Consider the following 12,092-nt stretch of genomic DNA (forward strand, 5'->3'; position numbering starts at 1 on the left):
AGATCTTATTAAGAGTGTAGTTTTGAACATAGGCACTACATGTACATATATGGCTGTAATGCAGACAGCAGATGTAATGTAGTGTAGTGCAGCCTCGGGTAAAGATCTAAGCTGTTGTACTGCCAGGCCAGAGAAAGCATGATAAGTGTAAGCCTTCCCTCATGACCTTACTAACTCCGGTTCAGTGTAAGGTGGAGCTGTCATCTGGAGTACGTGCATGTTGATTTGTGTCTTCCAGTTAGTTCTGATCTTTGTCCTGATGTCAGGAAGGACATTTAGCATAAATATTGTCATATCCTAATGGGTCATTTGATCTCTTTGTAAAGATCACACTTATGAAAAAACACAAAAATGCTGACCTCTATCTGTTACCATTTGGACTAAAAAAGGCAGGGCAAAAGTAAATGCAGCACTTTGATACTTACCAAAATGTATTGTCCAGAACATTTCCCACTTTAAACGTCAACACACTATTCAAAGCAAATGATCAGTCACACAAAAACAAATTTTGCAAAACTTTTCAATTTAATAGCTACATTCCAATAAATAACATTATAAATAAAGTTGATGTATGCATTGTAAAACATGGCTGTAAATGCTGTTTGTGTTCACAAATGTTGAAGGAAGACATCATGTTAAAGCTCAAGCACAGATCTCTGTTGTACTCCAGACCTGTGCATGAACTATACTGTTTACTGACAATATACTTTAGTTCAACCAGAAACTACTGTTGTGATAAACTCAATGACTCGGTGGTAATGAGATCTATGCTCCAAGAATCAAAACAGGGCTCTCTGTGTACACTTACTCAGCCATGAGTCACACAGCTCATCCAATTACTCGTGTTTCAAAAAACGTGTTATGGCCAGATACATATAAACATTATGTGCAACATAATGTGAGGGTGCATTTATCCAACATACAGTCCCCACAACAGCAACACTGAGGTCAGATTCTATTAATCCATTCTCTGTACATTTCAAAATTTAGCTCACAATTCAGCTGTCCAACAACTAGCTAAAGCTGAATTATAAAACTTTTGTCAACTTCTATACACAAGTTATGCCTTAATTGACATTTTGTCTAGAAATGTGCAGACACAGAATGCACAGGCACTGAGATATATGCCCCATGGGGGCAGAAATATTATGAGATTAAGGCCCAATCCCAATTCTACCCCTTAACCCTTCCCCTTCCCCTCTGTTTCGCGCGTTCACGTGAAGGGGTAGTGGTGTCTCGATTCTCTTTTGGTTGGAGGGTAAGGGGTAAGGGGAAGGGCCAGATAGTCCTTCAAACGAAGATTTTTCAGGACCACACTTCAAACGAAGGGGTATGAATTATCTCGGCAACATGGCTGCTACAGCGAACAAAAACACACATAAATGTAAGCTTTTTTGGCATAAATAAAGATTTAAACGAAAAGTAATCATTTGTTTTATGTTACATTCAATTGTGAGTTCATATTAATGGTCATGTTACTCAAAGAAATGTTTGAAAAAAAATCGCTAATATTTGCTAATGTCATATCATTGTCATATGTCTGCCACAGCACATGCATAATCAGGGCGATAACTGCCGTAGACTAATCCCCCCAATAATTAGAAATCGCTAAACCATTTTCTCAAATATTGCCTATTCAAAAGAGAGAGAGAGAGAGAGAGAGAGAGAGAAATGGAAGTTGCGTGTTTTAGCGTCTGTGCGTTTATCTTTTTAGAGTGAGTTTACTTAACAACAGTGATTGCATCCTCTCGTCGCTGGAAAATATAATGTAACGATTCAGTATTTAAACTGTATTTAATAAAAGTCGTGGCGCATCGTTGACAAGTTTATTTTCTCCTCGATGTGTGAGCTGCACGATTTCCAATATGTGTGTGTGTGTCAGTAAGCAAGGCATTAATACAGAACAATAATTAAAGGCTCTAATGCACACCAGCATATGTGTATTGTAAGAGCTAGACGACGAATCATGACGTGTGACGTTATAGTAGTGGTGTCCCAATCCTTAGGGGAATATTGTCTCCCCTACCCCTTGACACTCTGTTTCAAGGGACAACGGGAAGGGGTAGGCGGAGAGGTAGGGGAAGGGGAAGGGGTATAAAATAGAATTGGGATTGAGCCTAAGAGTGTGTGTAATGAGATGTGACCTCATTTTCACTCTCTGAATTTGCCACATGACAACCATTCATTTTGAACTGAATTACCATTTTTATGCATAATGCATTGTTTGTGTCAGTTAAAGAGGTAATATAGCCAGTTGTTACAGAGATATAAATTTCAGCTATTTCAATGTTCCTCTATAAATCTCTCTATTAAAAAAAATATTACAAGAGACTCTCTACATACCACACAGATTGTTTTCATTTTGTTGATTCCAATTAAACACACCTGAACCAGCTAATCAAGGTCTCCAGGATCAGGAGAAACTTCTAGAGATAAAGTGGCCCTCCAGGAGCAGGACTTGACACTCCTTTAGCATATCTGGTCCACTGGCCAAATGCTGATGAAGTACATTACCATCTTCAAAGAATAATGGACCAACAGTTCTGTAAACACTTTTTCTTCAGCATTCACTGAGGTAAAAACAGACATTAAGGGCAGAACCTCACAACTCAGTGTCTTCTATGCAGCCTGGCTCCTCCATGGTTTCCAATCGGTGCTGGCAGCTGTCTATGATCTTCTTGCGAGGCCCCAAGGGGATGTGAATGCTCTTGAGGTCATCATCTGAGCACAGCAACAGGGCATCCAGGTCAATCTTTTCCCGTTTGAAGATAGGAATAAACTCGTTCATGTTTTGTGTGGCTAGGAACACTTCCAGAGGGCTAGTGTCAGGCTCATCATCGTCATCCAGCCCCAACTCCACCTCTTCCCATGGCAGCTCCTGTATGTTCCTCTCTTGCAGGCTATGGGCGCTTCCGATGCTATCATCATCCAGGCCGGGCTCGCGATGCATCCGGCTGCGGAGGCGCACGTTATCAACCCGTTGGCTGCTTGCTAGACTGCCTTCATCTCTGCTACCAATGCCAAAAAGTCCACCGCTCACATAGTTGCGACGAAAAACCATGGTGCCCAGGCCGGGCCGGTTGAAGAGCGAGTCATGGCCCGAGTCTGTGCTGATCTCTGAGTAATCTACATCATGGCCGTGCAAGTCGGGTTCACTGATGGCACGTGAGACAGCATCCTCGTTGTCATTACGGAACATATCACGGATGTTACGACGAGTCCGATCCTTAGGGTTGACGTACGTTCCCTGCTTCAGAAACATGACATCATTGCCTAGTTGTAGGCCAGACAAAGAGCGGACACTCTTCCTGCCATCTTCGTAAATCTTGAATGTCCCGTCACCTTGCTTCTTCTTCTCAAGCTTCTTCTGGATCTTAGTTTTGCCCCTGGCTGTGGCATGGAGAGTAGCCTAGAGCGAAAAGATGGTACAGGTGTAGCTTCAGTTACTGTGGCATGCAACTAAACAAAACAGATATTTAAGCATTTCAGAGCAATTGCAGAAAATCTGACCTGGGAGTATGGCACATTAGTGGCAGTGTTGAAGTGGTGTAACTTGTGACTCAAGGTGCTGCTGGCGTAGCTGGAGAAGCTCATGGCATCAGAGACCGATGCTTCCATTGTGTCTCTCTGAAATTTACGCTCCATACGCCTCCGGTGCTTTTGCTGCAGTTTAACACAATCCTTGATGCGGCGTTCAGCATCACGGAAAGCCCGGTCCTTCAGTTTGCTTACTAGCTTGGGGTTGAGGGTTGTCTGCTTGGCAGCGATGGAGTCTAGATAGCGCACGCAAGCCATGTGGTTCTTGGTGGCAGCCATGTCCAGAGGCGTGTGGTAATCGTTGTCCAGGCACCACACATTGGCACCAAACGACACCAGGAAGGACAGGCAGTTGAGATGGCCATTGGAGGCAGCCAGGTGGAGTGGCGTGTTCCCCCATATGTCACACTTATCTGGGTTCCCCCTGAAAGAAGAGCCGTGATAGATCCATATCAGGTGTGGCATTTAACTGAGACCTCTGTGAAATTACTACTCAGACCCTATGGCCTTTATATTTAATATAATTCACCCTTCATGTGTTAGGTAACACTGGATATGGCTTGTCTAAGCTATCACTTGTTTTATATTCTAAGAATAGCGCAGACCACACTGGCAATCCCATGATTTTTTGATTATGTTTTCAGCACGGACTTGTCATCCGTGAAGGCCAGTAAATAATGCATAAGTCTATGAAACTGAAACAACCTGCTCTACACATTCGATATAGAAAATCCTCATGAGAAGAACAAACAGGTGTGTTTAACAACTCATACAATCTCTTAATTTTCTTACATGCATACGTTTTCTTATTTAAGCCAGTCGTCCAGGTTTGTCTCTCCTTGTGCCAATCCAGAGCACTAGATCTGTAATTTGATCAGCTGCTTGAATAAGAGGGAGTTAACTGGGTGTCTCCTTACTAACAAGAATGGTAGAGTTGCACAGGTGATGTCACACTAAATTCCTGAGTTCAGACTGTAACCACAGGTCTGATCAATAAAGAACCTATACTCTGAATTAATACCAAATCATTCCATAATATTCTAATCTATGACCGCTTAAAACTACATCGATAGTGAACTATTCAGAAAAGGCAGACTCTTCTAGAAAATGCATTTTTAGCACACACTCATTGGAAATTTGTTGCTGATAAAAATCTACAAACACCTACAGAACTCTCTATTAGTAGAGCTCAACATTAATGTTACTTGCTATACAACACACTTTGCAATGACTCGTTATAGTGGGATGCATTATGATATGATATGATAATTGGATTGCTTGAAACTAAACTAAAGTATATCCCCATGCACCTACACCTACATGTGACTTAAACTGCACTGACAAAGGCTGGTTTCAGAGTTTTCACTTTACAGTTATGCTGTATCTTTCTGTTTCTGCATCTAGTGCTGGCTGAGCTTAATTAATAATTGATGGGTGACAGGTGAAGCCTTGCAGTGATGCATTATGGATGAAAAAAGCTGCAAGGTTTTCACAGTTAGCAAAGGGAGCTGTGTGCACTATTGGGTCAAGCCAGAATTTGGATTATGACCTGCTAACCTGCCTGACCTTGATTTTGGCTTTACAATACCTCCATCAAATATATTAACTTAATTTATTGCCCTATAAAATGAGACACCCTTATAAATCCTTAATCCAACCCAATCAGACATGTACTGCAGCTGGTCTTAGACCATGAGTTATGACCTGTCATTTTTACCCCACTAATACTGTCAGTTAATAAGACATATGACTAGCAGATTATTATAAAATGTCTAGAAGTGGTGCATTATATACGGTAATGTCATATGCTATCTCCAACCATCACTTAACAATTGACTGCTATATGACTCCTACTACCCGTAAATGTCTATTTTTTTTTACTAAGTTGCTATTTTTACCATCGTTTTACTGTTTCAACTTCTAATAGCAAGGTTCATGACAGGTCAGAGTCTGTTCTCATTTACTGTAATGCACTTATGACCTCTTCAATGCCTTTTTCTTTAAACGGTAGGTATTCTTGTGGGAAATCATGCTTCCGGCATCGCTATGTGCACACTTACCATAAAGATACGATGCTTGCTTTGCATTACATGGAGGAGATAACAATAGCCAGTGGCTTTCAATGCTCAGACAGTCTGATTATCCATTTAATGCTGCCGAACAGAGGAAGAACTTCTGACAATTGAGAGCTTTTATAAAGGGCCTCTAAACCCGTAGAGGAAACCATGATGAAAGCTTTTGTGTGTTCGCTTTTATCGGTCTTCTGTCGTCAGCATTAACAGAGTGGCTGTAGCTCACATAATGTGGAACTTGTTTTCACGTTGTTAGTGATAAAACAACTCAAATGAATAAGGGCAACTAAGAAGTAGCAAGGGGAGTATGTCTTTCTTAAGGTGCATTCAAGGTATACATTTTTAATCAGTCCATGCATTAACAGGGAATTGAACCTGTGACCTTGGTGCTGTTGCTAATGGTATGTTCTGCTAGTCTGAGCTACAAAAAAGTACAACATCTAAAAAATACCGCAAAAATAGGATTAGTTTTAATAAGAATTTGGTTTTATGCTGATGGTTTGCTATGCCCAAAATGTACAAATAAATATTACAGTTGATTTTTCCGACCTGATCTGACTCTCAAAAATGTCTTTTGTTGATGTAACTAAAGTCAGTATTGAGTCAGTGCTACATATTACTTTTGACTTAAATAAACCCAGTTCATTTCCAAGTACTTCTGGGTTACTTGGGGAAAAAAAAGTTTTACAGTGAGGAAAAACCTAACTATTTATCGTCTTATGATAACATGGCATGGTTCTCTGCAAACTTATTACATAAAAAGTCATATTACATAACTCCACCATAAACATCACAAGAAAAGGTTTAGGGAAGTAAACCGAAGAACTGAAAACAGCACATTTCACACCCAATTGACCCTAATAAAACCATCACCAGCATTGAGGTGTGACCAGAGCTCTGCGTAAGCCGTATCATATGAGGCGTACATGGACACACACGGGTTAAACTTCCACTAAATCTACAAAGTAAACCAGTTCGTGTTAATGATGAAACGCAGGGAGTGACGCGCAGTCTTACCCTCTCCCTACAATCAGCCGCAGCGCCTCCAGGTTGCCGTGGTAAGCGGCCCATAGAGTCGGTGTCATGCCATCTTCATCCGGGGCGTTCAGGTCCCTCCGCGTCGCTTCTTTCAGCAAGTCAAGGTAGCCATCCCGAGCTGCCTTGTGGTATTTGTCATTCATGGCGATCTCGAACCTCAGCCTCCATCACTCTTTCACGGGCTCTGCGCGTTAGGTCTGAACCCCTGACCCGCTGCAGCGCGCGTGAGGCACTTGGAGTTTCCAAGGACACGTCGGACGCGCTCGCGCTGCTGCTGCTCGTGAGGGTGTGGCTTCAGCTCGGTCATCACAATCTTTTCCCCATTTGGGATGCGAAATAATATATGATTGGATTTGAAAAGCACTGCTTCCTCCTTCAAAATCACTCACACACGAACAAGCATTAAGAAACAGTTGTTTAATGCTTAATAAACATTCAGATAAAGTATAAGTATAAGCCACCTTCACTTGAGAGTTCGTTTAAGACCAGTTTTAGTGGATACATGAAGTATACATTATCCCTCTAGTATTTATTTATTTAGAGATGTTTAGCCTGAAAAGTAGATTTGTGCTATATTGCTTTGATATGAAACTATTTGTTATCATATCTTGAGTTGCTGCTTTGGTGGCCAAAAACTTTCACTCTATTTGATCATTTAATGTAAACTACCATTAATGTAAGGCTTTGGATATTCTTCACATTAAAGTTGTCACATCAGTACTTTTAAAATGCTGAAATTTTTCATACTAACTCTGTGAATTACCAGTCATTAAAAACTGGATTCATGCTTGCATCAATTTTATTTTTATGGGGGCTATATATAGATGCCATATATATCATGATGCCTCATAGCTGTGGCATTATCATACACACCACCACTGATGTTTGAAGATTTATAATGCTTGTAATTGCAAGGTGTATGGTAGATGTCAAATTGTTGATACATTTTGTTCTAATTATTTGTGTGCTGTGTGTTGTGTCTGACAGGTTACAGGTCCCTCAGTTTTTACGGCTTTAAATCATTGTCACCAGGTGAATATATATAAGCGATGAGGTGGCACGCTCCTCAGCAGGCCAGCGGTTTCTGCTTGTGGTAAGTCACTAACCAATAGTCTTATTGAATAGTGCTATTTTGAATAAATGTAAATGTATATGACAATAAATCTAGTATAGCTTTTGTACTATGTTAACTTTTGAAATTCTGCATTGTGGAACTGCTAATAATGTCGCTTTGGATAAAAGGGCTTGTTAGTATTGTGTGTCTTGACGTTAATAATCACCATTAATACATTACTCTCATAGGACACAAAAGAAACAATGCACAATTCAGTTGTCCTCAAACATTTACAGTGAAATTGGGTGAGGTCAATATTGCAGTTATTCAGAAAACTGCTACAAGCTGAGTAAATAAAGGCTTAATATTTTGAAAACCGATATGAGTGAAGTATATTAAAGCTCAATATTTGTTGATGACTCAGAGCGGATGGTGTCTGATCAGTACCTCACATTTCCTTCATGAGTGTAGGGTGCTAGTAGCCCTCTTGTTATGCATTGTTAACACAATACCTGGAAGCTATTGGCTGGCTTTGGTCCAGTGCAAGCAAAGGTGAAATCATTTCCAAAATTAACAAATCAGATTTGAGGATGCAGGTCCCTTTTGATGTGGGACAGACGCAAGGCTAGATGTAAGCGGAAGAGAAGACAGGTGATTGGTTGGATACTTATGCAGGTTGAAGTATTTATACAGCTTGTGTAATTATTTTGCTTGACTACTTGTAGAAGTTCTTCACATGTTCATACTCCACAAATCCGGCGGACTATTTTAATCTTGGAGCTCCACTTAGAAACTGACTTGTGTTTTCTCATGGACAGCTCTTCTAATTCAGGAAACATGACGACAAAGAAAGACCTTGAAGCCATCGAGAACCAGATATCCACCATTCAGGTTAGCTCCCATGAAGAGACGGTCAATCCGGAACTTGCCCATGGACGGTTCAAAACAGTGGAGCAGAGACGCGACTGGGGATGGCTTCTGTCTGGATTCATCTCCTTAAACATCCTGCTCCTGGGAATCGCCATCGTGAGCGGGAGCGTCTTCAACAAGGTCCAGATCACCTCTTCGCATCTCCTGATTTTCCTCATCTTCCTCGTCATTCTCACCACCATATGGATGGTTTACTACAAAATCCATACTTCCAGGGTATGCAATGCAGTGCTCTACAAAGACAGTCATGCTGGACCAATTTGGCTGAGAGGTAAGTCTTCATTAGTGTGATCAAATCAAGTTCTGATGGGGCTGGTGGAAAATGGCTTTTGAATCAAATTCCACACTAAATCTAAATTTCTGAAATAAATTCTGGGTTCTCGCTGAGATGCTGTAAAATCTCGTTTACTTTGTAGACATCTACAGTAGTCTCAAATGTTTATATTCTGCTTCTGTATTTATCAGGTGGACTGGTTCTTTTTGGCGTCTGCAGTGTAATCATGGATATTTTTAAGATTGTTTATTACGTGGGTCGTAAAGACTGCGAGTCGCCTGTGAAGATAGCCTTCCCTGTTGTGCAAGCTCTGTTTGTCATTGTGCAGGTAGGTTCAAACTATATATAAAGAATGGTTTTGTTTGAGTTGTTCTCGTATTTCTAGATCATTTAAATATATTCTCTTCCATATTCCAGACATACGTCCTCTGGGTTCATGCAAAAGACTGCGTGCAGATACAGAAAATCATCACAGGGTGAGTTCTAGGTGGTCGAAGATGTTATGCAGACATTGGTTATTATTGTCTGCTTTTGTCAATTTTGACAGTCAGGAAAATAAATTTATTGAAAAGTCTGACAAATGTAGGCAAATTATCAAACGCTTTCAGAACTGTAAATGAAAAGAGTTGTTTGTAACCGTCCATTGACTGTAGATCTGTATGACGTCTCAGTGTGAAGCAATGAGCATACAAGTTAGCTCAAGGAAATGTTTGCCTGACTGAAGGTTTGATAGGATACCGGCATGTGCATTGACTCTTGTGTTGAGTGTACACTTCTATGAAACATGGCTGCTTGCAGTACTGTATAGTGATATTTACTCTCTGATTGCAGTTGTGGTCTGATGTTTACGCTGTCTACAAACCTCACAGTGTGGATGATGGCAGTGACAGAGGAGTCGCTCCATCAAACAGTGGCTCCAGTCAACCCTTCATCCAACAGTTCTTCAAACGGCGGTCACAGATCCAATGTCATATCACAAGGTGCTTAACATCAGTAAACCACATTGCACATTGTGTATATTGACAAGTGTTGATGTCTTCGTGTAGATAGCAGTCAAGCTGCCCAACATTAGCCATGAGGCTTCCAATCATCAGCCAAACTGCAGTTCTCACATCAAAAACACTGCATCAGTATACTTAAGTTGAAGATTAAGTAGAGCATTGCATTGACTTTCTCTGTTGTCTTTCTCTCAGGCCGCTCTGGAGACAGTGAATGTAAATGTATCCATGACATGTGCGATGTCTTTGAAAAGGTCTACTACTACCTGTATCCCTTCAACATCGAGTACAGCCTCTTCGCATCAGCCATGGCCTACGTCATGTGGAAAAACATTGGTCGCCAGATGGATGAACACCACAGCCACAATCTGCACTTCAGTCTGTGGGACGTTCTGATTGGTCCGGTTGCTGGTCTGATCATTCTGGTGGCGGGCCTGGCTACGTTCGTGATGTACGAAGTGGATGTGGCCAAGGAGGATCCGAAAAAGAAGGAGGAAGCACTAATAATGCATTACACCATGAACATAGTCGCCCTCCTTCTGATGTCCATTACAACTCTGATTGGTTGTATAATCTTCCGGATGGATAAGAGGGATCAGGTGTCTGCGAAGAGCCCTACGCGGAGTCTGGATGTGGGACTGATTGTGGGATCGTCCCTGGGCCAGTACCTCATTTATTACTTCTCTATAGTAGCTCTTCTGGCATCAGGAGTCCAGGGGCACGTAAATAGGCTGGACCTGACCAATTCTATTCTGACTGTGATCCAGTTGTGCCTACAGAATGCCTTCCTCATCAAGGGCCTCCATCGGGAGCCTTTCAAAGAGACAGAGACTGCCTCCGTCTTCACCAACGTTATGGCTGTAAGAGAAAGAGACCTGGAAAGACGGAGCAGCTCTATTGTCCCAGCTCACACGCTACCCAACCCGTTGAAGTTGCTTCAGGGTCGACTCCCCTGGAAGAGGAGGATCCTGAAGGAGATCTGCACCTTCCTGCTATTCTGCAATGTCATTGTACGTACCTGACTCCATATTCTTTATTGAGTTTATTGGGGAAGGGTTGCACAGGGGTGGAACATTTCAGGGAACATTCCAGAATGTTTGGAAGCTTTACATGATATTTTGGAATTTTCTAGAAAATTTGGGCAACATTTTCAGCCACTTTGCAACCCTAGTTAGAGGGCATGCATACAGGATAAATTCTTGCCTATTTTATTTTATTTTTTTTGAATGGTTGGTTAATGGTTTTATTAACATACCCATGCATCAGATTAACTTCCATCACATTATTATTATTATTTATTACTCATCACATAACAAAATCAGAAGAAGCTGGGAGTGGAACAAGCACCTTGATCTTTAATGATCGATGGTTGTCTTGTTTGCCTTAATTTTGTGGTTGTTACTGTTGACAAGCCTGACATTAAAAAGCTGCTCCAAATCCTATGCTTACTGTTCCTTTCTGAATGCATCCTATGTGAGTTTAACTCCTAGATTTCTGTGTCTGGGTCAGAGATTAGTTTTAAATCTAATTGTGTACATTGCATTTGTGTCTTGTAGCTTTGGATTATTTCAGCCTTTGGAGCCCGGCCTCAGTTTGACAACACCGTTGGATCAGACATTTTTGAATTCCAAACGTGGGCAGCCGTTGTGAATATTGGAATGCCATTTGGGATCTTCTACCGAATGCACTCAGTGGCTAGTCTGTTTGAAGTGTGCCTCATCTCGTAAATCAACTGACCACTCAAGAACTGTACAAGTTTATGCAAACATCTTTGTAAAATAGAGATATTTTTTATAGTGTCTTTTTGTTTATTTGAAAGAGAATTTGTATTATTTTTACTAAATTTTTATTGTATAATACAACGATATGTTAGTGTGTTGAGTGTGTCTAGGCCATCTTTTTAAATATGAGAATGATACCACAGTATCATTTGAAATATGGCCTAATCCTGTTACAGGCATTTGACTGTTAGCAGTGCGGTGAAATCCTCTGGAAGCAATACCAGAGATCCACCTTTTCATGAGCACCTGTGAATTCCCAATTTCTGTTTATTCTGGTCACTGTATACCCAGATTAAAATGAGCAAACATATTGCTGTACTCTCTGTTTTTTTATGCTTTTGTTCCTTATGGTGAAATGAGGTCTGAACTGGAAACATGACACAACGACAACTGTGTTTTTATACTCTA

General features: G+C 41.0%; 2 protein-coding genes across 2 annotated transcripts; one reads left to right on the forward strand and one right to left on the reverse strand.

Annotated features, from left to right (window-relative positions):
* Nucleotides 1-2,112: 2,112 nt before the first annotated feature.
* LOC132148489 (pre-mRNA splicing regulator USH1G-like) lies at nt 2,113-6,917 on the reverse strand. The gene is made up of 3 exons (XM_059557182.1): nt 6,627-6,917; nt 3,511-3,961; nt 2,113-3,409 (listed from the first exon to the last, which is right to left on the reverse strand). The coding sequence occupies exons 1-3, from the start codon at nt 6,788-6,790 to the stop codon at nt 2,603-2,605; spliced, it is 1,422 nt and encodes a 473-aa protein (XP_059413165.1). The 5' UTR covers nt 6,791-6,917; the 3' UTR covers nt 2,113-2,602.
* A 715-nt stretch (nt 6,918-7,632) lies between these two features.
* LOC132148781 (proton channel OTOP2-like) lies at nt 7,633-12,059 on the forward strand. The gene is made up of 7 exons (XM_059557484.1): nt 7,633-7,740; nt 8,520-8,902; nt 9,097-9,233; nt 9,323-9,381; nt 9,737-9,885; nt 10,099-10,913; nt 11,460-12,059. The coding sequence occupies exons 1-7, from the start codon at nt 7,697-7,699 to the stop codon at nt 11,628-11,630; spliced, it is 1,758 nt and encodes a 585-aa protein (XP_059413467.1). The 5' UTR covers nt 7,633-7,696; the 3' UTR covers nt 11,631-12,059.
* Nucleotides 12,060-12,092: the final 33 nt, after the last annotated feature.

Source organism: Carassius carassius, chromosome 9, assembly GCF_963082965.1.
Source record: "Carassius carassius chromosome 9, fCarCar2.1, whole genome shotgun sequence".
NCBI classification, from domain to species: domain Eukaryota; kingdom Metazoa; phylum Chordata; class Actinopteri; order Cypriniformes; family Cyprinidae; genus Carassius; species Carassius carassius.